Genomic DNA, 24,403 nt, shown 5'->3' on the forward strand with positions numbered 1-24,403 from the left:
ATTCGGCCTGGCTCCAAAACCCAGCGCTCCCTTGAGACACACACTGGCTGCTTCCTCGCACCTTCTCGCTCCTTCCGTTCCCAGCTGCCCTCGGCCCCAGGTTCCTTGTTTCTGGTTCATCGATCTCCTCTCTGCCATTCCGTCAGGCAGTGGTGCTGGCTGCCTTTGCCCCCAGGCTGGGAGCCTGGGTCTGCCCTGTGGTGGCTCCTGTGCAGTGATCTACTTGGGCAGAGACCACTCCTCGGGGGCGGAGACCCTGCACCACCAGAGGAGGCCCAGGCAAGGCCTGGGAGTGAAGGGGGCGGCACTCCCGTGGGAAACCTGTAGGCTCACTCTCAGCAACAGCAGGTTCAAGGTCACAGGTCAGAAAGTACAAAGGGGACCCAGGCAGAGAGGTGGGGGCTGAACAATTCTAGGGGCCTGTCCTGAGTAGGCGAGTCCTACCCACAGGCAGCTGCATGAGCTCAGTGGCCCAGTGCTCACTGCTGAGGCTGGGCCTTCAGCAGGGGCCGTGCTGGTACCTGCCCTTTCTCCCTTGTCCACAGGCAGAACCCTGGAGAGGCCTGGCACAGGCCTGCATCTCAGGCAGGCTGGGGGAGTGCAGACCAGTGACCTCACCTCTCTGAGCTTCATCAACATAATGGGGACACTGGGCGCAGAGCTGTGACAAGTACGAGGCGACTGGGTGGAGAGCTGAGCCTGTCACTCAGCACGTGTTCACCCAACCCCATTCTGGGCCAGGCATATTCAGGTGCTGGAGGGGTAGCAGTAAGAACGCATATAAAAACCCTTGCCCTTGCGGGCCTGACCTTTTTATCAGGATAAAAAAACAACAACAACAATAAATCAGATTAATAAGTAAAACACAAAAGACATTAGTGCGATGGAGAAAAATTACTGGGGGTGGAGTGAGGGGGCAGGGTTTGGGATGTGCAGTTTTAAATCAGGTGAACAGAGGGGCGCCTGGGTGGCTCAGTCGGTTGAGCATCCGACTTTGGCTCAGGTCATGATCTCACCGCATCAGCTCTGTGCTGACAGCTCAGGGCCTGAAGCCTGTTTCAGATTCTGTGTCTCCCTTTCTCTCTGACCCTCCCCTGCTCATGCTGTCTCTCTCTCTCCCTCTCTCTCACAAATAAATAAAAACATTTAAAAAGTTTTAAATCAGGTGAACAGAGGGCCCCACTGAGAAGAAAAGAGCTAAAGAGGGAGGAAGTGAGCCATGTGAGTATCTAGAGAGAGAGTTTGATGTGGTTTGAATTGTACCCCTCACTAAATGTGTTGAAGTCCAAACCTTCATCCTATAATCGTGACCTTATTTGGATATGGGGTCTGTGCAGGTGTAATCAGTTAGGTTTGGATGAAATTATACTAGATTAGGGTGCACCCTAAATTCAATGCCCTTATAAGAAGGACACCACACCCACCCACCACCACCCCACACATAGAACAGGCCATGTGACAACAGAGGCAGAGATTAGTATGATATAGCTACAAGCCAAGGGACACCAAAGATTGATGGGAGCCATCAGATGCTAGAAGAGAGGCATGAAACAGATTCTCTCTCAGAAGGAACAACCCTACTGACATCTTGAATTTGGACTTCTGCCCTCCTGAATGGCAGGAGAATAAATTTCTGTTGTATTAAGCCACGAAGTTTGTAGTAATTTGTTGTGGCCACTCTAGAAAATATGAACACAGTATTCCAAAGCGGAGGGGGGAGGGTAGTAAGTGCAAAGGCCCCGAGGTAGGAGCACCTTTGGCATATTTTAGGAAACACCAGTTGGCCCACGTGACAGAAGCAAAGTGAATGAGGGTAATGGGTGATAAAAGTGGACATCAGAGATGTCAGAAAGGTTTTGGGGGTCAAATCATGTAGGGCTGCCCTGTGGCAAGCCCTAGAGAGGGGGAGCTGTTACATTTCAGATGGAGGGTCCCAGCTGGAATGCGCTGCAGTGGGGGGGTTTGGTTGGCCCCCATGACCTTTATCCCCTGGTCTACCTTTGAATACATTACATTAAGTGAAAAAAAAAATGACACCCATCTAACTCTGTATGTTAACTACACTGGAATTAAAATTTTTTAAATGGCAAAGGTAAATTATGGTAGCAGATAGAATTAAGGTTGCTAATCAGCTGACAAAATAGAATGTCCTGGATTACCCAGGTGGGCCATGTTTCAAAGTAGAGGAAGGTAGCAGACAAATCAGTGAGAGAGATTCAGCCAAAGAGGAAGGTAGGGGGGAGATTCAAAATGTGAAGAGTTCATGTGCCTTTGCTGGTTTGGAAGATAGGAAGATGGCCACAAGCCAAAGAGCAGAGATGGCTTCTAGGCTAGAAACAGCCCTCAAGGGACAGATAGCAGGAAATGGAGACTTCAATCCTACAAGTGCAAGGAACCGAATTCTGCCAACAACTTGAGTGAGTGAGGAAATGGATTCCCCCCTAGAGCCTCCAGGAGCTGAGCCCGCTGATACCTTGACTTCAACCTGGTGAGACCCGAGCAGATGTGTGGCACATTGAGCTGTACGATAACGCATGTGGATTGGGTTAAGCTGCTGGTTTGTGACAATCTGTTACAGTAGCCATAAGAAACTAACATGGTGGATTAAGAAGTGGGGTGTGTGGGCAGGAGATCCGAGGGGTGGGGGAAGAGGGAGAGAAAGAGAGAGGGAGAGACAGAGAGAGAGACTGGGTCGGTATAAAAAGAAGGTGAACTCTAGCTGCCTTCTGGGGGAGCAGCCCACTGACAGCCACTACCACGGGGCCCACAGCTTCCGCGACCTCTCCCCACCACCCCCGCTTAGCACTGCCCTCCAGGCCTGTTGTTGTCCAAGGAGTGTGCAACGCTGCTTAGAATGTCCCCAGAGCCCAGCTTCTAGGTCCTTGGGTCAGGCTAAGGAGCAAACCCAAGGGAGGTGCCTCCCATTCTGAGAAACATGACGCCTCCCTTGCTCCCCTCTCCCACAGGGCTCCCCTCCTTACCGTAAGGATGCTCCTGGTAGAACAAACAAGCCAGCCAAACCTACTCTGGGTGCTGCTGTGGGATCTGCTAGTCCCGGCTCCTCTGAGGCTGGCCTGGGCTCTGACTGTTCCCCCGAGCAGGTCTATACACACAGGCATGCACCCCAGGTTTTATCTGCTCTTTGCCACCCATGTCTCCAGAGCCAAAAGAACCAGCCTGCTGATGGCGAAGCTGTACTGAGGCCTAACTCCTCTCCGGCACCCTTTCTGCCATCATCTCAGGTGAGGACTATTGACTCTCATTACTAAGGATTCGTGCCTCCTGTCACACAGCTGGGGAGTAGTAAATCCAGAATTGGATCCCCAGGATCATCTGAATCCAAAGCCCAGGCCGGAGCTGCCCTATTCCAGGTGTGGCCCATGGACCAGCAGCATCGGCATCACCCGAGAGCACATTAGGGCTGCTCTCCCCAGACCTGTAGGATCAGCGGCTGCATGTTAACAAGTTCCCACGCGGTGCACATGCCCCTTGCAATATGAGAAGCATGCATGTAAAGCGCTTCTCTGTGGCTGGCCGGTCTGTCCCAGGTTGTTGTCACCACCCCTCCCCCCAACCTCTTCTGGCCTGTCCCCAGCCGCCTGGCTCTTGCCCACCAGGTAGGGCAGGCCCTCTGACCAGCCTTGGGGAAGAAACCTGGACCGGGTCTCGGAGGGAGTCTCCAGGCCCCTGCAGCCAGCCCCGGCCACAGCTGGACAACATCGATCTGTGTCTGGCTCTCTCCATAGGGCGTGCTGCCGCCGCTGCCCCAGACGCTCCCGGCCCCTCCCTTTCAACTTCCTTTTGGAACACGCCTCTCTTGGTCTCTGTCTAGTGCTTTCCTGAAGCAGGTTTCTGGACATCACCAATCCTTGCAGTGTCTCCCCTCGCTAAATATTTTGGGTCCCCCCCCAACTTCTAGAATGCCCCCTGCTTCATGTCACTCCCTCTAACCAGACACCAAGAGCCTGTGCAAGTTGCCATGGGGAAAGAGGCCAAAGGCTGCTTGGGGAACCTAGCCAAGCTCACAGGAAATGTCTGACACCACCAGGCAAGCGGGATTTGGCCTCTCAAAGCAAAACACAGCTGGGCTGCCAGCGGGCCACTCGGACTTTCCCAGATTTCATGGCACTGAGGTCCTGGGGAAGAGACAGGGAGACTGGGCTGGCCTGGAGGCTGCCACTCATTCACGACCACACAGTAGCCCCTGGCCAGGGAGGCTGTGAGGCTGGAAGAGGATGTCCCTGCTGTGGGCCACTGACCTCACTGCAGGCCCTTGCCCTTCACTGCCTCTCTCGCACGTGGATCCTTTGCTGGGGGATGAAAGGCTCATGTACCTCAGCCTCCTCTCTCCCCGGCATTGGGACTCATCCATTTATTCATTTTGCTCACATAAACTGAGCACCTACAGTGGGCCAAGCACAGAATTAGGTACCAAGGACACAGTCATAAGAGAGCAGGACACAGTCCCTACTCTCAGGGAGCTTCTGGTCCGGTGAGCAGATGAATCGACCGTCCCGAGGCATAGTGTGGAGTGCTCCCCCAGGGAAAGCACAGAGCCTCCCCTCTTCCTGCACTCAGAGCAGCACAGTGGCTGGGGTGTCGGTTCCAGGTACAAGGTGAGGATTCAATGCTGGGTGGACCCTTTCTAGGGGACTCTTCCATTTGGACCCAGTGAAGCAAATGTGGGCTGAGCATTTTCTATAAGCTAGGGCTGTGGGAGGAGCTTTGGGGGAGATCCAAAGGAGAAATGGAGTCGCTGCCTTCCAGGGCCCAGGCCACACAGTCTGATTGCAGACACAGGGCACAGATCCACGGGGTGTGGGCTGCAGGGGGTCAGAGTTGGGTGGAAGTGATCAGGGGACCTTTTGGAAAAAGTGAGACTGGGGCTTGAAAAACAGCAGGGGTGGGATGGGCTGGCACGATGTTGAACAGGGGATGTTGAACAGCTCTGACCCCAGAGAGCAAGGGACAGCATGGCCTGCCGAGCCACCATCCCCCATCCCCACCTATGCGCACACATAGGAGTTCCATGCATTATAAAGTGAATGGATCCTACAAGCCGAAAGAGAGCTTGCCCGCAAATGCCGTGTTGGAAGGACTCTACTCCCATCCTGCTCTGGGCTGACTCTGGAGCTGGGTGCCTTCACACCAGACCCACCCACCTTGCACCAACAGCTGGGACCAATCATAACAAGGCTTAGGCCCTGCCCACCTGCTCACAGCCAATGCCGGGCCACTCACTCTGCCTCCTATGTTGTCTACCTGGCCACTAGCTCTGCACTTCTCTCTGCCCCAGCATCCCAAGGCCTTGGCCAAAGGGTTTGGCTCTTCTCGTTTTGATTTTGGATCTCCCTAGACCTCAGCCTGAGTCCATCCCTCTGCCCTTTGTGCTTCAGGCCGCCCTTGGAAACTACCTGCTTGGATGGTTGGGGCTCTGGACCCCTACCTTACTGAGACCCTCGTTGCCTCCCCCTTCAGAGATGCTGGGCAATCTCATGCTCCTTTCCTTTCTCTCCTGAGCTTTTTCTGCTTGGGGCCCTGACCTTGAGGTTAGCCTCCTCTCCCTGGTTCTCCTGGCTTCCCAGAGGACAACTCCTTTTTCCCCTTAGTTCAGCAAGACAAGGTTGCAACATTTCAGAAAGAACATCTTAAGTAGGAAGCGAATGGAAAAACGAGCCTGAAAAACCAAAAGGAAAACATGGCCCCCTAGAAATGGACCAGTTTACAGAGTTCAGATTTCCTGTCCAGAGCTAGAAAAAGTCTAGCCAGGTTGGCTGGTAAGCAGGCCAGGGAATCCTGCCCATGAACATTCCCCTCGCCCCACATGTTCCGTCTCTTCTTCAAGAGAGAGGTTACTGTTGTGCAGCGAGTGAACTGAAAGGTTTCTTCAGGCAGAGGGGTCCTTTCTGCATGGACCATAGGCAGAGGATGAGGCAGAGGAGGAAAACATGTTTTTAATGTTTATTTATTTTTGAGAGAGAGAGACAGAGTGCAAGCAGGGGAGAGGCAGAGAGAGAGGGAGACACAGAATCCAAAGCAGGCTCCAGGCTCTGAGCTGTCAGCACAGAGCCTAACGCGGGGCTCAAACTCACAAACCATGAGATCATGACCTGAGCTGAAGTCTCTGGACACTCAACCGACTGAGCCACCCAGACGCCCCAGAGGAAAACATTTATAAAGAGTTTACTACGCGGCAGCCACTGTTTTAAGCACTTTCTTCATATTAACTAACTTAATCCTTACAACCATTCCATGCTTGTGATTATCATCATTGTCCCTGCCTTCCTGATGAGGAATCAGAGAGGTAAATAACTTGCCCAAGGCCACCCAGCCAGGAAGTGGCCACGCCAGGATTCGAAACAAGAGGGCCCAGGTATATGCCTTCCTTTCTCCTAGGACGTGGAGGAAGAGACTCCACTTCCCATCTCCCAGGCCACCCCAGCCTGGCAAAGTCTGTGTGAACCCCAACCCCCACTTTCCTGCTCGCTGCTCCTCTGGTCAGGGCAGGAAAGGGGAAGAGAGCAGGGAGGAGGGGAGGAAGGATAACTCTGATCTTCTGTACCAAGGTCTTCACCAAATGGTCCTCAGGAAGATTCCCCTTTAGAAAGAGACTGTGCCCCTGGACCCGAGGTCCCACTGAGGAGGGGACTTACCTGGCCGGTGGCAGCTGTGATGCCAGTGAGCGTGTTCTGGGTGTCGTGGTGCTTTCTCTGGCTCCGCCACTCCTGCGTGGGTTGGGTGACCCCTCGGCTGAGCGCCGGGGTGCTGGCCTCTTGTTTTGGGGGTCAAATTCCTCCTCAGGAATGACCTCCTCGCAGCGGGCTCCGCGGAAGCCAGAGCGGCACACGCAGAGCTGGGGCCGGCTGCAGGACCCTCTGTTTTGGCAGGGCGGCTGGCACACAGCTGAGGAGACAGGGAGAGGGGTGAGGGCAGGCGCCCGGGCGTCCTGACACATTCCTGGCTGGTGCTGCTTGGCCTCCCTGACTCTGGCAGGGAGGCTGACACTGGCCTTAGGAGGCTCCCTGGGCCCATTTGTCTCCCCTCCATCCTCCGGTCCCCAGGGAGAGGTTCCCCTGTCATCTCTGAACAGCCAAGCGGACACTGAATGGCCAAAGGTGTGGAGCACTCGACATTGATTGCATTGTACATTTGTGCTCACTTCTCGTTGTCTGTCTCTTCTCCCAGACTGAAAGTCCCAGAGGGCAGGTGTTTTGTTTTCTTCCCTCCTGCCGCCCCAGAACTTGGGATAGAGACTGTCACAGAGTAGATTCTCAATAAGCAAACAAACAATGAATGAGTGAATGAATGAATGAGTTTCTTTTATGGGAAAGGGTTCAACCCCGGCCTGAAAGTTAGGGTGGGGGGGATTGGGTTTTTGGGGTTTTCCTGTCTTCGGTGAGCTGTGTGATCTTGACCTCATTGAGCCCCTGTTTCCTCATGAATCACATGAAGAGCAGACTGAGGAGGCTGGGGGCATCCTAAGCGTCTCTCCGAGACATCTTCAGCACTGATAGTCTCTCTTCTTCTTCCTCTTTGGAGAGCATCTGCTCTCAAGCTCCTCATCTTCCATAGCAAGTGGTAGAACTCCTGACCAAAAGCAGGAAGAATTCTGCCTCCTGGGCTCTGGGTCCAGCCTGGGGGCAAAGTGGGGCTGGACTGGGGCCCCTTCCTCTGAACTGGCACTATGCAGCAGCCACTGGCTCCCAGAGCCATGACTTTCACTGCCCTTCATCACCTTGCAAAATCTGGAGCCCCTTTCAGTGACCAGCAGCCGTGGGAGAGGGAGTCCCATGCAGAGGCAGGCACTGGGATACGGGGCCCTGCACGGGGAACACGAAGGAGCCTGGGAGAGCACGGTTAGGCTCATGTTGGAGCCTCTAAACCCCAAGTCCCCTCTATCTGTCACTCATTCACTCAACAAATATTTGCTGAGCCCCTACTGTGTACTAGAAACTGGGGACAACGTTTTTGTCTACATGGAGCTCACAGTCCAGTGGGGGAGACCAACAGGAAATAAGAAAATACCATAACACTGGGCAGTATCTCAGGCTGTGAAGACAATTAAACAGGGTGATGCAGGGGCCCACACCTGACTTTAGATGGGGAGATCAGGACAGGTCTCTCTGAAGAGCTGGCTGCAACGGATACAAAGGAGGTGGACAGGCAAAGAAAGGTCTGGGCAGAGTTTTCCAGGCAGAGAGTAAGGCACATCCAAAGCTCTGGGAGCTGGAGGGAGCATGGTATGTTCGAGGAAGTGCCAGAGGCCCAGGGAGGATGGGGTCCGGTGATAGGGGAGAGCATGCGAGGTCAGGGAAATAGGCAGATCTCTAGGCAGACCCTCGTGGGCCTCAGTTATTCTAAGTGCATTAAAATACCAGGCGCCACTACACAGGTCCTGAGCCTGGGATTTCCTGAGCTGTACTCTCCGTTCTGAGAACAGGCCTGGAGTCCAAACCAGAGTCCAGTCTGAATAAATCTCTCCAAAATTCTACTTGGCCCATGCCACCTCCCTCTCAGAGACTCTCGCTGGCTCCCGGGTGCCTCCAGGAGTCGAGTCCAGAGACCAGCACCAAACACTTTCCCCAGTCTGATCCCCCTCTAACAGTCAATCCCTCTAAGTCAACCTGCGGTGGCCAGACTGGCCTGTGGATATGGCTCTCTCTTCTCTCTGCCTCTGTGGGTACTGCGGCCCCTCCCTGGGACTCTTTCCCATTCCTCTTCACTTACCTAAGTCTTACTGTTCCTTTAAGGCCTCCTCCCCATCCCTGATGACCACCTCCAGCTAGTGCACCCTCCTGTGAGCAACTAGGACTGGCACTCACGGTGCACACTGCTCAGTGGGCACGCTGCAGTCAGCACAATGGGTTTTTCACATACGTGGCTAAATTCCCTATTGGTTCATAAGATCAGCTCTTGCGACTGTCCCTTACAACTCTTTGCATCCTTAACCCTAGTGGGTGCATACCAATGACAAAAGTATTATTATTTTTTATTATGGCAGCTACTATCTATTGAGTATTTACACTATGCCAGGCACTGTACTTTGCGTATACTATCTCATTTAACCCTAACAACAATCTTTGGCAGCAAGTGTGATTATGATTCTCATTTTACAAATAAGGCCTCAAGCTCAGAGAGAGAGATTCAAAACTTGCCTGAGGGCATCCAACTAGTCAGTGGTGGATCTAGGATTCGAATCCAGGTCTGTTTGACTGCAAAGCCCAGGCTCTTTCCTCCCCACTGCCTCCCAGTGGGGCTGGTATGGTCCTTCCTCCCTACCATTTCTGAACCTCGACCTGGAGCTGCTGATAAAACAAAGGGATCTGGTGGCTCCAAGTCAGCCACCAAATGCACATGTGCAGGTGGTGGAGACTTCAGGACTCTATCCCTCTCCAGAGCCCACACAGTAAATCTTAGATGATGAAGGACCATGTTTATCAGTTCATGCATTCATTCAGTGAGCATTCATAGGGCACTCACTACATGTGAGGCCTTTGGGAGTACGAACCAATCTCTCATGAAGTGTATTGTCTCATATGGAAGCCGGGACACAGGTCATGTGATAAATGTCAGCCAGAGCCTCAAACCCAGGCTGAGTCAAGGAGAAGGGAAAGTCAAGGAAGGCATCCTGAAGGAGGTGGTGCTGATCAGAGACACAAAGGATGAGTTGATCGGGAATCATGTGGGTCAACAGCAATCTGCCCTCTCAGGGGACAGTGGGGAAATACAGGTCTTACTTCAGGATTCCAACCATGAGCTGAATCCTGTTGCCGGAGCATTTCCTGAGGCCTCAGCATCACTTCCTGGCAGGCCCCTGGCCTCCACATAAACAGACCATGTCAGAGAACTGACCCTGAGCGCCTCCCCAGACACATACTGTCACAATGGCAGAATCGGGGCCTGTCGCCTGGCTGCCACTCTCTCAGCCCCAGTGGACTTGGCCCCCACCTGACCACCCACAGGCCCCATCACTGCCACCACCAGAGACCAGCCGGGCCACCCAACCAAGGCCGGTGAACACTGTGGAAGCAGGTTTGTCCAGGGCAGGTCTTGGCCCTGCTTTAGTTCTGAGAGGGAGCAAAGGAGGAAGGCCCGAGTGGTTTCCCGCGAACACTGCATGACGCCTCGTCTCTCGGACCATCTCCCTGTGGGCCGGGACCAAAGCCTGGCCTGGGCGAGAGGAGCATCATGCAGCCTCTCCCAATCCCAGTCTCCCTCCACCTCTGAGTGGGCAGTCCTTGCCTTTAGACAGCTTTTCAAAGCCAGTCTAGCTTCCATCCTTCTCCTCTTGGGCCCCAGGATGGCCCACCCTTGACTTTAATAATGGGATCTTTCACTCTCTAGAAACCTCAGACCTCCAATCCTGCAGGCCTCCAGGTCTCACTTTTATTCTGATTCACTCACGTCTGGTTCTGGCTTATTTGCTACTCTATTCCGTCAACAGTTGGTGAGCACCCCTCTCTAGGCCAGACTGGCTGCCGGGGGGGGGAGGAGTGGGGGGGGAGCGGGAGGGGGAGGGGAGGTTTCAAAGACGACAAGACCGGTTCCTGTGTGGAGGAAGTTCTGCTCAAGGGATGGTTCTCAGAGCCACGAAGCCCCTTGCCGTACAGGGGGTTAGATCCTCACTGAGGACCAGGGCTGGCAAACTTCGGTTGGCTGTTCGGTACAATGAACAGCATATTGAAAATGGTGGTTGGGGGAAACCATAAAAACGGCATTTATGTATGTATGTAATACCACGGTAAATAAACGTTCTAGAAGGTTCCAAGCCGGCCAGATTTGTTGACAGAAAAAAACCTGCTTGGGAAGATAACCTCTCTGGATCAACCACTTATGAAACTGCACAGAGGCCCAGATTTGCCAAGTGTGAGGTTTGGGGAGGTTTGGAGCCAGCCCTCCCTGACTCTATCAGCGCTGACTCCGTCGGCATCCTCTCTTGAGCTGTTTTACATGTTTTAGCAGGATGCAGACAACTATCTGATCTCCTCACCAAAGCGGTCACGCTTTTGTTCTGAGCTGGGCATCTGCATCATGGGGTTGAGGCTGAAACTCCTCTTTTCTCTCTCCACTACCCCAAAAGTCACCCCCGAATGCCTCAAAGTGGTGGTTCCTAGTGCCTATCTGTCAAGGGCACGTTCTTCTGACAGTTTTTACTGGTCTGCCATAAAATAAGGAAATTAAACATTTCCTGAGTTTTTTTTATAATGCTGTTTTCCCATTTAAAGAGTGTCTTTTATTGTGAGATAATGTCTTTTCTACTTTTTAATTTTTGCTGTTCTCCTTATTTACCAATTTATTTTTAAAATCTTTATTTTTGAGACAGCGCAAGCAGGGGAAGGGGCAGAGAGAGGAGGACAGAAGATCTGAAGCGGGCTCTGCATTGACAGGCTGTCAGCACGGAGCCTGATGTGGGGCTCGAATTCACTAACCGGGAGATCATGACCTGAGCTGAAGTCGGACGCTCAGCTGACTGAGGCCCCCAGGAGGTGCTCCTTGGTGCTGTTTTTAAATTAGAGGTGATGGCAAATGGTACTTTGTATTTCTAACATCCCCACTTGGCGAAATGAAAAGTTGGCTACTGCGCTTTGGTACCTAGGATGTTTTTGGATATTTTACTGGTGCATGAAATCCAAAAGTTTGGGACCCTTTGGCAATAGTGGTCATGTGTCCTTTTGTTGAAAGGAGATGGAAGCAAAACATTCCTGTCAAATGAGCACAGATTTCAAAGCTGCATCGGAAAGGAAATCATCCCTGTCAGAATGGGCGATGGCAGGGGCTGCTGCCTAGAGCAAAAAAGGAAATGCCGAGGGCCCCGGGGACAGGCAGTTCCATGCAGTGTTGGAGAATTTTAAAGGAGAAAGCTCCCAGCCATGACCAGCCGGGAAGTCTTTATGTTCTGTTCATGGAACCTCATCTCTCCCACTTTCCTACAAGAGCAGAGATCATGCTTTGTACTTGAGCAATCAACCAAGATGCGGTATATGGCTTTTGTGAGTATTCATTGATTGATTATTGGTAAAAAAAAAAAAAAAAGGTTGTCAAGCATGATGCCATGATGTCCATGCTTAGCCATCGAGGGCACACCCAGCAGCCCCCTCCCTGCCCCCCCACCAGAGGTCAGCATCCTCAGACAACCAGCAAGCAAGGCTATTTCAGCCTCCCCGTGCTCACTGGCCAATGCCAGTCCTCCTTAGCCATTCATAATTTGGGCTTCTCCTGAACCCTTTGCTTTTCCACACTCTCCTGGCACTCCCTTCTTCGCTGAGGATTGGACATGTGGAAAGTTTCAGCTTTGAGAGTTCAGCCCTGCGCAGTTAGCAGGATGCCAAAGGAGAGGGGAATAAAAAGAAAACTCCTGAAATCACTTTGAAAGTAAGAAATAGAAGGCATCGTTCCCTCCAACCCCCACCTTCTGGCTGTGCCCCTTCTACCTTCACTTTGCTCCAAAACAGTCGAGCTGAGGTTTGCTCAGATTTTCCACACAAGCCCCTGCCTCTGGGAGGAGACCAAACTCGGAATGGGCAGGCCCGGGGGTATTCTGGAAATAGCTCTCACCGTGTGGCCTTGCTCAGACTGCCCACCCGCTCTGAGCCTCAGTGATCAACTACTTGGTAGCAGAAAGAAAGAACATGAGGCTGGGAGTCAGAAGGGTTTGGTTTGACCCCGGCTCAGCCACTTCCCTGCTGTGTGACCTTGGACATGTCTCATCTCAGTGAGATGCCTCAACCGGTGCCTCAGTTATCTCTTCTATAAAATGGGGCTGATAATTCCTACCTCAAAGAGTCATGTGAGTCTCAAGGGAGCTTGTGGGTGTGGAGGCACACTGTACTCTCTAAAGTTGTGCCAGACAGTCTCATGCTACAGCCACAAGCTATATGAAGCTATTTAAAATGAAATTGATTAAAATCAAATAAAATGTAAAATTCAGTTCCTTAGTCACAGAAGCCACATTTCTGGTTCTCAGTAGCCACATGTGGCTCATGGCTACCATGTTGAACAACAGGATATAGCACGTTTCCATTATCACAGAAAATTCTATTGGACTGCCTTGTAAAGCTTTAAGAAAAACCACCATTCACCCTTTCCCAGGGAAAGGCAATGTCGGCACAGGCCCTGGTTAAAGGGAAGGACCAAGCCCTATGGGGCAGAGGCAGGGCTCCTTTGTAGATGTTAAAGATGACCAGTCCCCTCTCCATCCCCACCTCCACTGCCCCAGTAGGGCATTTGTCACCAGCTCTCCCTCCTGGGCCGCAGAGACCCCTTCTGCCTCCATCTATGACCTCTTAGACAAGGCACTGACTTCAAGATGGGTCCCTTTAGCCTGTGCCTTCCTCTAAGGCCTCCAGCATTACCACCTCTTGTCTGGGAGATGAACCTTAGTTCCAGATCAGACTCTGGGCCCAGCACCCCTCACCTGAAGCTCAAGTTGCTCCCCAGATCAAACCTCCTTTCTCCCTAAAATCTGTGTCAGTGGGACACCAAGAGCCTACTCACTAAATTCCCTCCCTCCAGATGGGGCCCTGTCTCCTTCCACATCCAGAGGCCTTCACGAACAATATAGTCTCCTACCCGCCCTCAGTGTTTATCTCAGCCCTGCCTTGGGCACCCCAGCTTGGGCCCTCACCCAGAGGTTTCGGTTTGCCTTGGAATTCTCTTACAGAGGGTGGGGTGTCCACCATGCCCTGAGCAGTTTCTCCACAGCCTTGACCTTTGCTTTCCACAGAAAGGGACCCTGATGTCTGAGATCCCTGAGGCAAGGAAATCCCTGTCAGGTCCCCAGCCAACTTCAGAGTCCACCCAGGGATGGGGGACACTCCATACCCGAGCTCTGCCCAGGGGCTGTGTCTCCAGGCCCCAACCTGGGCCCTGAGCCCCCAGGCTGTGGGAGAAGTCAGATCCTCAAGGACTTGCCGGGTCCCGCCACAGCTGTGCTCAGGACGGCTGGAAACTGCACTGGGGCTCAGGGGCCAGCCAAGCACCCGGCTCCAAAAGAGCAGTTGTGTTCACATAAAAGCCTCTAATGAGAGAAAGATGCCGTTCTTGGCCCCTCGTGTGCTCTCTGCAGACGCCGTCTGGCAGGCCAAGCAGGCCTCTACCGTTTGGCGGCCAGAGGGGAGGAAGGGGAGGTGTGAGTCAGACCTTGGCCCCCAGCCCCTCGGCATGGACCGCCCTGTTAATTGCATTAACAAATGCCACAGCACTGGGCCAGTCAGGGGCAGGAGGCCAAGGGCAGAGAGCAGGCTCAATTCCCACCGGCTCCAGCAAGCATGAGGAGACAGACCACTGAGCAGGGCTCAGGCCTGGGTTTGTCTCCAGCCCCTGCCCCAAAGCAGAAGAGTGACCCCACTACCCTGGCAGCCCTGGGGCCTTGTCTGGGAACAGGCAGGGTTTGGAGGTGTCAGTGCCTAAGGGGCCTCTGGAGAGGAGAGAAGGATGGGATGGGGCCCTGGAACAGCCTCCAACAGGGATGAGCCCAGGAACCAGCCTCTTCCAGGGGAGCGGCTCGGGGGCATGGAAGACCATTCTGTGGTTGACATGGAGCCCACCAAGCCCTTCTCCAAGAGCACCAGATCCCTGCCCAGGGCCCAGGAAGATCAGGAGGGAGGGAATACACCATTCCTGCTTACAACTCAGCCAAGGCCACGGCAGAAGCATGAAAGGGAGAACAGCCTTATGGTCAGAGATCTGTGTTCAGATTCTGCAGAACTTTGGGCAAGTTTCTTCACCTCTGTGAGCCTCAGTGGTATCTAGAAAATGGTCATGCATCCAACATTTACTATTTACCTAGGACGGTAAGCAAGACAGACATTGTCCTCTTTGTGGAGCTTCCGACTTAGAGAGTCACAAAAAAAGTAAACACATAAATAGAAGAATTGAAATCAAGGTATGGGTTATGGAGGGCAAAAAAGTCAAGGGGGCTAGGATTCAGAACAAGAAGGCTGGTGTGGGGAAGCCCTGACAGAGGGGTTAGGGGAGCCCCTCTGAGGAGAGCCACTTGAAGCAGAGACAGGAAAGATGACAAGGACCCAGCCTCAATGAGAGAGAAGGAAAAGCAAATGGAGCAGCACATGCAACAGCCCGGAGGCGGTGCATTCCAGGAACCCAGGCTGGATTCGGTGAGCCAGAGGGAATTCTGGGAGACGAGGCTGCACGTCCCGCAGCAGGAAGGCGTGAACTGAGATGTATTATGATACGGTTTATGGAGAAAGACGCAGAGAGTGGGGAGAGCAGGCAGCGGGCTGCGGCCCGTCACCCAGGAGCCCACACTGGCGCCTTGGACTGGAGAGGTGGCAAGGGTAGCAGGGAGAAGCAGACAGGCCCCGAGGGGCTTTAGGAAGTGAAACAAAGAGGGCTCAGTGAGGAAGGTGTCCTGGATGGCCCCCACATGTCTGACTCGCGTTAAACAGGACGGGTAACACCTGGGTAGGGGAGCTGGCACAGAGGGAGGGAAACCAGGAGCTCCTTTTGGACAAGTTGAGGGTGGGGATGTCTGGAGAACATCAAGAGCAGATGTTGAGTAGGCATCACGACGAAGGAGTCTGGAGGTCGGAAAAGAGGTCTGGCTGAATATATATATATATAAATCTGGGTGTCGTCGGCCCAGAGATAATGCTTCTATCCATGGGAATACATGAGATCATTCCAGGGGTGGTACAGCAAGAAAGAAGAGGACCCAGGACTCAGTCCTGGGAAACCCAGTGTTCAGTCATTGGGTAGAGGACAAGCCACAGCCAGGGACAGAAGGCGGGGCATGGCAGAGAATCACATGATGACCACTCACAGGGTGAAGGGGGTGAAATGTTTAATGTGGTCCCTGGCTTTAATAGAGGATGTCAGCTATTATTGTTGTTCTGTGTGGGTTGACAGTTAACATTGCTTACGAGTGCTCAGTAATGGGGAACAACTAAGGCTTGGCTTGGCGCCCATGGCCCCCCTCTTTGTGAGGGAGATTTGGAAGATCTGGAAAGTCTTGGGGAATCCCAGCATTACAATGGGCGCCTGGGTGGCTCAATCAGTTAAGCATCTGGCTTCCACTCAGGTCATGATCCCGCACCTCATGGGTTCGAGCCCCGTGTTGGGCTCTGTGCTGACAGCTCAGAGCCTGGAGCCTGCTTCAGATTCTGTGTCTCCCTCTCTCTCTGCTCCTCCCCCACTCATCCCCTGTCTCTATCTCTATCTAAAATAAATAAACATTTAAAAAAGAAGGTGAAAAGAGGCAGCTGGGGATGGCAGAAGGAACTACCAGGCCACCCATGTGATCCTTCACCTACTGAGCCCTTCACCAAACATGTACCAAGTAGGCAAATCACTGGTATCAACAGGACTCAACACTTGGTTTCATGATCCTTGGGTAAGAGCATCTCCTAAATACTTCTCTGAGCAGAGTCTTGGGGGCACATGCCTGCTCACCAGGAAAATCTGAGGTACCTGTATGGGGTCGCGGGGTGGGGAGAGATGATGGTCTCTCGCTAGGATTGCACCCTTCACGTTAGCTGGGTCTCCACTGAAGTTGTGTGATTATTCCTCTTAACCACTTCTCACCTTGCTCTCCTCCACTCCCTGCCAACTACTGAGTCTCAGAGGATGGCTCTTCCAGACATAAGCCACATAGAGGCTCAAGATTGGCTCCTGGCAGCTCCAAACCTGTCAGTGAAGATCCTACCCGTGCTGTGACCCTTTTCCCGAATGTTTGTTCAGCATTTACCATTAAGAGGCCCTCAGCTTACTTCTTTACACGTATCACTCCTCTTCATTCTTATAACTACGATGGGTGCTGTTTGTATCCCCATTGGGCATATGGAAAAACTGAGTCTGAGAGCAGTCAAGCAGCTTGCCTGAGATCAATGTACTACTAAGCGATGGAGGAAGGGTTTGAACCCAAGGAGTCTGGCTCCAAAGCTGGGGTTCTTACCCACCTGCCATGGCCTTGCTCTATGAGATGGAGTCATGAGAGATGGGATGGGTGGGGACACATTAGGGGAACTGGGTCCTGACAGCACAGAGGTGTGGACCAGAATGAAAGCCACCATGCACGCAGAGGCTCCGGGCCGAGAAGGCAGGAGTAGATGCCAAGGCCCACTCCAGGAACTCCTGAGTTTTCTGGAAGGGCTGATAGAACCAGGGCAGCAGAAGGAGATCTCTCAGCACAATCCTGGGATGGCCCCAGTATTATTCAGCACGTGCTTACTGAGCCTTTATATTGTATTCAATGAGCACTTGCCCCTGTGCTGCAGGCTGAGGGCCAAGAGACACCATCCCTTCCCTCAACATCAAGGCCAAATGTGTATGGAGCACAGAGAACATGCCAGGCCTCGAACTAAACATTTAACCTGAGTTATCTCATTTGTCTCTTACGACTCTGGGAGGCAGAGACTATTAGTCACATTTTACAGCTGAGGAAATTGAGGCACAGAGAACTTAAGCATCTTACCAAGAGTCACATAGCTAAGTGGTAGAGCTTGTATTTAAACTCAGGGAGTCAGCATGATCTCCTGGATGTGCATTAAAATGACAGCCCAACTTACCACGTGCCAGGCTCTCTCCACAGGCTTGTCACCTATCAGGAGCATGAGCCCTGTCCTCCAGAGCCAGGCCACCTGGAGTCACAGCCAGGCTCTGCCGATTCCTACATGCATGACTTGGGTAAACAGTTAACCTCATTTATAGATGGACAGAAAGATCAAATCTAACTTATAGGATTGTGGAGGATTAAAACTTAACAACATAAAGTCCTTCGAATAGTACCCGAAGTACGGTAATAGCTACAGGCTGTTATTATTATTAATCCTCAAAAACAACACTATAGAGATTGTTACACCCATTTTATGGATGAGGTTCTATGGTAGAAGAGGGCCAGTCTCTTGCCCGAAGACACACATCTGGGATTCTAATCCACAACTCCTTGGGTTTGGCACCAGAATCCAAAGCACCTGCTCTTAACCTTGAGCCTCACTGCTTGGTGGTGGTGATGGTGGGGTAACCCACCTAGCCTCCTCCTCCTCAACAGTTGAGCGATTCCCTCTGCCCTCCCCAGTTAGCCCCAGCCTCTGTGCATCTAGGATGACATAAAATGAGAAAGCAAAGGATTCTTCAAATCTTCTTCCCCCGTAGGAACCTTTAGAAGCCCCCAAAGCTTGTGTGGCGGTGGTGATGGGGGTGAGCCAGTGTGGAAAGGCTGGACAGTCTTCCAAACGCCCTAACTATAAACAGGATCCAGTCAGCCCACACTCTACAGCGCTTCCCCTCAGGAAGGCCCTTCAGGCAGGCCCCCGTCAGCTGCCTCCACAAATACATAAACACATAAATCTGAGGCAGAGCTGGCAAAGCCACAAAAGGGAAGGCAGAGACCAAGAGCAGAAGAAGAGATGAGAGCCCAACTCTCGACCCTGCCAAGGTGGAGCGAGGAGCTGGGATTCCAATAATGGCCACCTGCAGACCCAGCGGCTCTCTGAGGTCCAGGCACCGGACAGGGAGGAAGGAAGGGGCTTTCCAGGCAACTGGATGGTATGTCACAGCAACCTAGGATTCTGTGAGAGGAGCAGAGAGGGGCCCAGGGGGTGGCCCAGGGGGCAAGGGCCATCCTTCCCTGTGCACAGACCCACAGATATCTGGGAGAGACCAGGGGACAGACTGAGTCTCCACAGGGTTCTGGGACTAGACTTCATTCTTGGCAGTGAAGGGGGAGATGTCACACACCCCTCTATGTCGGCCTCCCTCTCCTGCTGGCCAAGAGGCACCCCACATGTGTGAAAGTGCTAGGAAAGAGTGCTGGGTATTCTCCAGCAGTGGCACTCTCGGCTCCAGCCAGGAGGGCAGCTGTGGGGAAGGGAGAGGAAGATACTAACCAACAGGGGGGAAGCAGGGGAGCCAGCTGACAGGGTGTGGAGCCAAGAGCCCCGCATTCTACACAGCCAACACCCCACTGCCCACGTGGTTCTTGTTAGGCTCTTTAGCAGCAAAATAGCAACAAGCAAACAGTACAAGGCCCAGCTAATTAGCACACAGCCCTTCAGTAGGCAAGCCAACTTCAAGTGGGAAAGGCTAATGCCCACTGGCAATTCCTCCTGGAGAGCTGCCAGCTGTGTGCCAGGGTCGGGGCAGGGGATGACCAGGGGGAGAGGAGAGCGAGAGGACCCGGAGAGAAGTCGGGGAGCTGAGGACTCCCAGGGTGGAGCAGGGATTTGGCAGCACGCTGGAGCACCCCGTCTGGGACACAAGGGTCCGCACACACGTTGGTTCTGACAGTCTGCAAACTTCCCCCAACCTTGAGTTTCCAGTGTCAAAACTCCAGTTTGGCAGAGACTAGCCCTGGAAAGTCATGAACAAGTTAGGAAGCCGAGACCCTCCAGGGCTGGAGGGCCAGCGCAAGGCCCATGCCCAGACCCCTCAGGTAGTTGATGAGAAGCCCACCCCCTCCGAAGCCACCCTGCTCCTGCTTCAAGTCAAATCCCAACAACACTTTCTGCCAAGCTCACTAGAACATATCAACCCTCCTCCGCATCTCCACCCCAAATCCCTCCCCAGTCCTCCAGAGTGCCCCAAGGCCCTGATGCTCAAAGCGTGGTCCCTAAACCAGCACCACCAGCACTGCGAGCAGCAGCAGCACCTGAGAGCATGTTAGAAACTCAGACTGCCCAGCCCCTCCCCAGCCCTGCTGAATCAGAATCTGTACTTTATTAAGATTCCAGAGGATTCATGGGAACATCCCAGATTTGAGTTAGGGCGCCCAAGGCAAATCTTCCTATGACTGACCAAACTCTGCTCAGTGGTCTTCAGCCCTGGCTAGGATTGCCGTAGGGTGTTTTAAAAATATACCAGTGCCCTGGCTCTAGCCTCTAACTCCAAAGCTTCTGCGGAGCATAGAGCCACCTGGCTACCCACATCCCTGTCTTCTCTGCCCAAGGGTGTTGCTGATGTTGAGTCTCAGATCCTCCTCCAGTGAGTCTGTGGCCTTAAGCAAGCTACCTGAGGCATAATGACTTCAGCTTTATAATTCTGAAGGAAAAGTGTCTTTCCCCCCACTTTGCCACCAGCCACAGAAGCCCCACTAATCCAGGCTCCCTGAAAAGGAAAGAATTTCCAAGTGAAGATCTGCATTGCTGTTTGTTTTTGAGCTTGGGGTTTTGCCTTCTCTGTCTGGAGACCCTTAGAGAGACCCAAGAGTCTGCCTGAGCTTCACTGTCGGGCTAGGAGAGGATCAGGGCCATGGGGTTTGAAGCAGAACCAAGAGCTTGGGGAGCCAGCATCTCCGTCCCCACAGACACAGATGTATCTCCATTTTGTCCCCTGTCAGCCCCATCTCGGGAGAGATGAGGGCATCCATCAGGGCTGGGAACACCACAGGTTTGGTCATATACCCAGACCATTAGCCATGAAACCCTCACCCTGAAAAGGGCCTGCGACAGGAAGGAGTTTTGTTGAGAATGAATCTTTGTAGCCAGGTTTAGGGCCTGGAAGGAGGTAGCGACAGGGACAGACAGGTGAGGCTCCTGGGCCAGCCATAAAGGCCGAGGGAGCTGATGAGTTGATCAAGAGGAGCCCTGGGGTGTGAGGGAGAAAGAGCCAAGGGGATCCTGAAGCCCCCATATGTTTTCACCTGCAAGGATTCCAAATTCCAGAAGGCCCCAGCCTCAGCTGGTGTTGGGAGGGAGCAAATCTCCACAGAGAAGAGTATGGGGTTCTGAACTCAAAATGCCTGGATCCTTACCAGGTCTAGTGCTTGGAGTCATGTAACCTTGGCCATGTTTCCTAACCAACCCAAGACTCAACCTCCTTAGCTGTAAGTGGGAATGATCACTAAATACCTACTTTACAGGATTATTGAGAGGCTTGAGAACGTCTGTGAAGAGCTTAGCATGGTGTTAGGCACATAGTAAATGCACAGCTGTTAGCTAGTAGTAGTAGCAGTAGTGGTAGTAGCGGTAATGGTAGTAATAGCAGTAATAGTAGTAGTGATAATGGTAGCAGTTCACAGGTGGAGGAAGTGAGGTCAGATAAGATATCTGGCCCTTGGGGTGTAGTGATTAAGAAGAGGGACCCCCTGGAGTCAGGTCACTTGAGTTCAAACCCTGCCATGCCCAGGCCATGTGACCTTGAACAAGTGACCTGCTTGTGCCTCAGCTTCCTTATTTGCCAAATGGATAGTAGTCCTCCCTGTCCCCATAGGCCATGCAAAGCGTAGCTTGCACAGAATGAGTGCTGTGTAGGCAATGGCTCTTGTCGCTGTCACCGCCTCTACACCGTGAGTGGGGGCTTAGGCAGGGAGCCCCTGGCCCTTTCTGCCTGGCTCCTTGCTTTCCATGTAACTAAGATGATTATTCTCTCTTTTCTCTCATCGGGGCCAGCTTCAGCGCGGTCTAAAGGCATGGGATCAGAGCCTCATCTGACGGCCTCATCCTGGCAGGATGCCTCACAGAGGCCAGGACCAGCAGGGCCAGGGGCCAAGGCAGGGTGGATTCCCTTAGCACACGGTGTGAACGGGGGGATGCAGAGGCTCTGGGGCCGGGCACATTCTGCACACTACGGGGGTGTGTGGGCACCTAAGGGGCCCTGTGGACGGGGCAAGTGGGGCACCAACACAGTGGGGCAGCAGGAGGGGAATGCAGGAAGCTTTAAAAAACATAATTGGGGTGGGGGGTGTTATTCTAGAAGTTGTTTCCAGATGGAGGCCTTTTTAAAATCCTCTCCAGGGGCGCCTGCGTGGCTCAGTCGGGTAAGTGTCTGACTTCGGCTCAGGTCATGATCTCACAGCTTGTGGGTTTGAGCCCCGCGTCGGGCTCTGTGCTGACAGCTCAGAGCCTGGAGCCTGTTTCAGATTCTGTCTCCCTCTCTCTCTGCCCCTCCCCTGCTCACGCTCTGTCTTCCTCTCTGTCTCAATAATAAACAAACATTAAAAAAATAAATTAAAAAAAAAGTCCCCTCCCTTCTACCATTATCCCCCCAGACCTGGCCAACCTCAAGGGAGAGAGGGGGAGAAGGGTGGACGGGGCAGAGGCACTCACGTTTGATACAGTGGTTGGTGCTGTTCGCCGTTGTCCATCCCGGGCAGCACTGGCCCCCGCAGACATTCCTCCTGAGGGATCAACAAAACGGGGTCAGCACAAGGAGGCTCAGAGCAGGACCACTCACAGAGCTGCCTGGGGCACACGGCCAGGCCGGCCACACTGTCCCCCTTCTCTGGGGAATCCACAGGGCCCAGGGGTAAGCTCGTTGAGATCTTGCAGATCTAACACGAATTCCTGACTGCCAGCCTCTGAGTGATCTTGGGAAACTCCACTCCCTCCATCAGCATGATGGACATAGTAATACCTGCCTCACTGGGTTGTTGTCATGATTAAAGGAGAGAGAGACAGAGAGAGAGAGAATACCTAACAGAAAGAAGGCACTCCCCTACGACAATGACAGTAATCATGCAGATGATGAAAAAAGCATGTTGAGAGAGGCTCAGTCACTTGCTGAGGCTAAACAATGAGTAAATGCCAAAGCCAAGTGCAAACTTGAGTTGGCCCGCCTCTAAGTCATGCTCCGACCCCACACTGCCTCTCACCAAAATGAAACACCACGGGCCTTTGCCCAACAAAGGCTGACCACATAAGGGAAGCTGGAAAGCACACGTACAACAGTCTTATGGACATACATACGCATTGCCAGCCAACAAATGCACACGGGGAGAAGTCCCGGCCCCTGGGCAGGCTGGTGCATGCGCGGTGGGAGACAGAGGGACCTGGGGTTGTAGAATTTCTATCTAAGAGGGGCTTGAGGTGGTGAGCTGGTGAGAAGATGAAACTGGGGACTTGGGTTAAGCTGCCTCTGCATAGCGAGCACACTCTTTTTATTTGGGCAAGCTTAATGGAACTTAACTCTGTTGGGGACAGTCCTTGGTGCTGGCGCTGAGGGTGCCTGCAGGGGACACTGGTCTGTACAGATCTCTGGGATGCTCACCCAGCTCCTTCAAACTCTGCTATCAGGTGTGTGATGAGGCCCCTGAAGCACCACCAGGTTTCACTAGCCCCACCTCAATGTCTGGAGGGCACTTATTGGGATGAGCACTGGGTGTTGTATGGAAACCAACTTGATAATAAACTATTTAAGAAAAATAAATAAAGACTCAAATGCCTGGACCCGGGTGACTTCTCTAGAAGGTCTCCTCCTGGGGAAGGCTCCTGAGGACCTCAGCCCTGGCTTCATGGACCCCATAACTGACATCAGAAATTGTCTACTGAGCACTCACTGAAACAGGGTGAGTGGGGGAGCAGAGTATGGGCTAGAGAGTCAGGGCGAAGGACACAGAAGGGGACTGTTCCTGGGACCTCTGTGGCCAGGAGAGTGAGCATCTGGTCTCGCTTATGAGTTTATTTGACATTTCAGTGGACCCCAAAGCTTGTGCGGTTTTTGGAGTCTTACAAAACATTCAAAATAAATTCCTGCATCTTGGAAAAGCTGAAGCCCATTTCTAGCCCTTTTGGCCCAAAGTGGTGGGGAGCTGCCTCCCAGGGCGCTCCCAAAATATCCTCCCAGCCAAAGGCTGTGCCATTCTGGCCACCTTGAAGCCTCTCTGGACCGCTGCCTTCAGCAGCTTCCTGGCTCTATGAGAAGCTCCTCCCCGTCGGGGCCCAAGTCACTGTTCTGAGGAAGGGGCTGGTCCTCATTGCCAGGCTTTCTGAGCGTCACACTGGTGGGAGGGGTGCATACATTATCCACCCGTGTGTAAGTCACTAGCCCTGGTGGAAGTGATAAGTCCTCATAGGGGCCTAGAGGGTCTTTGAAAGGAAACAGACTGCATCCCCTAGGAGTTTTCTAAGAATTAAGGTCTGTTAGAGCTCAGACAGCATAGACTGATGGGCCCACTTGGCTAGGAGGTCATGGCATGGAGCCCAGCCCAAGGAGGCCCCCTGAGCCAGCTGTCACCCCCAATGCCCTCAGGCAGCTGAGTCTACTTTACAGCTGAATATAGGAGGCAGCCGCCAGCCCTGCCCTGCCTGCCAGCGGTAGAGCCCTCAGTACTGTTAGGAACACAGTGAGGTCAGGGTCAAAGCCTGACAGGCAGAAGTGGCCAGGCTGGGGCTGGAAGGGTACTCAAGAGGGATTTAGGTACTCAATGGCAGACTCTGAGAACTCCTTCTAGGCCAATATTAGAATCTTGGGTAGAGGCCCATGGAGGTGGCAGATGACCATTCAACAAGCTCTGGCTCACTAGAGAGAGCAAGTAAGCTTGGCTAGCTGGGGCATATACGACTCAGGGGTTCTGACTCCCTGGAAGGTCATGTGAGCCAAACCTTCCAGGTGATACCTCTCAGCAAACATCAACTCAGTATCCAGCACCTTTGTCCAGCCCTTGGGGACACATCTGGCTAACAGCCTGGGACAGCTGCTGGTCCACCTAGGACCAACGTGATCACATTGG

The 24,403-nt window shown here is 53.0% G+C and overlaps 1 protein-coding gene across 1 annotated transcript in view; it reads right to left on the minus strand.

Moving 5' to 3' along the window:
- The window catches only part of LTBP2 (latent transforming growth factor beta binding protein 2), a 103,817-nt gene that overhangs the window by 73,770 nt on the left and 5,644 nt on the right, over nucleotides 1–24,403 (minus strand). The window contains 2 exon segments of the mRNA XM_039232223.1: nucleotides 6,654–6,903; nucleotides 22,002–22,072. Coding sequence (XP_039088154.1) covers nucleotides 6,654–6,903; nucleotides 22,002–22,072 — 321 coding nt within the window.

The sequence above is a fragment of the Hyaena hyaena genome, unplaced genomic scaffold, assembly GCF_003009895.1.
Source record: "Hyaena hyaena isolate Hyena2069 unplaced genomic scaffold, ASM300989v1 scaffold_65, whole genome shotgun sequence".
Taxonomy (NCBI): Eukaryota; Metazoa; Chordata; class Mammalia; order Carnivora; family Hyaenidae; genus Hyaena; species Hyaena hyaena.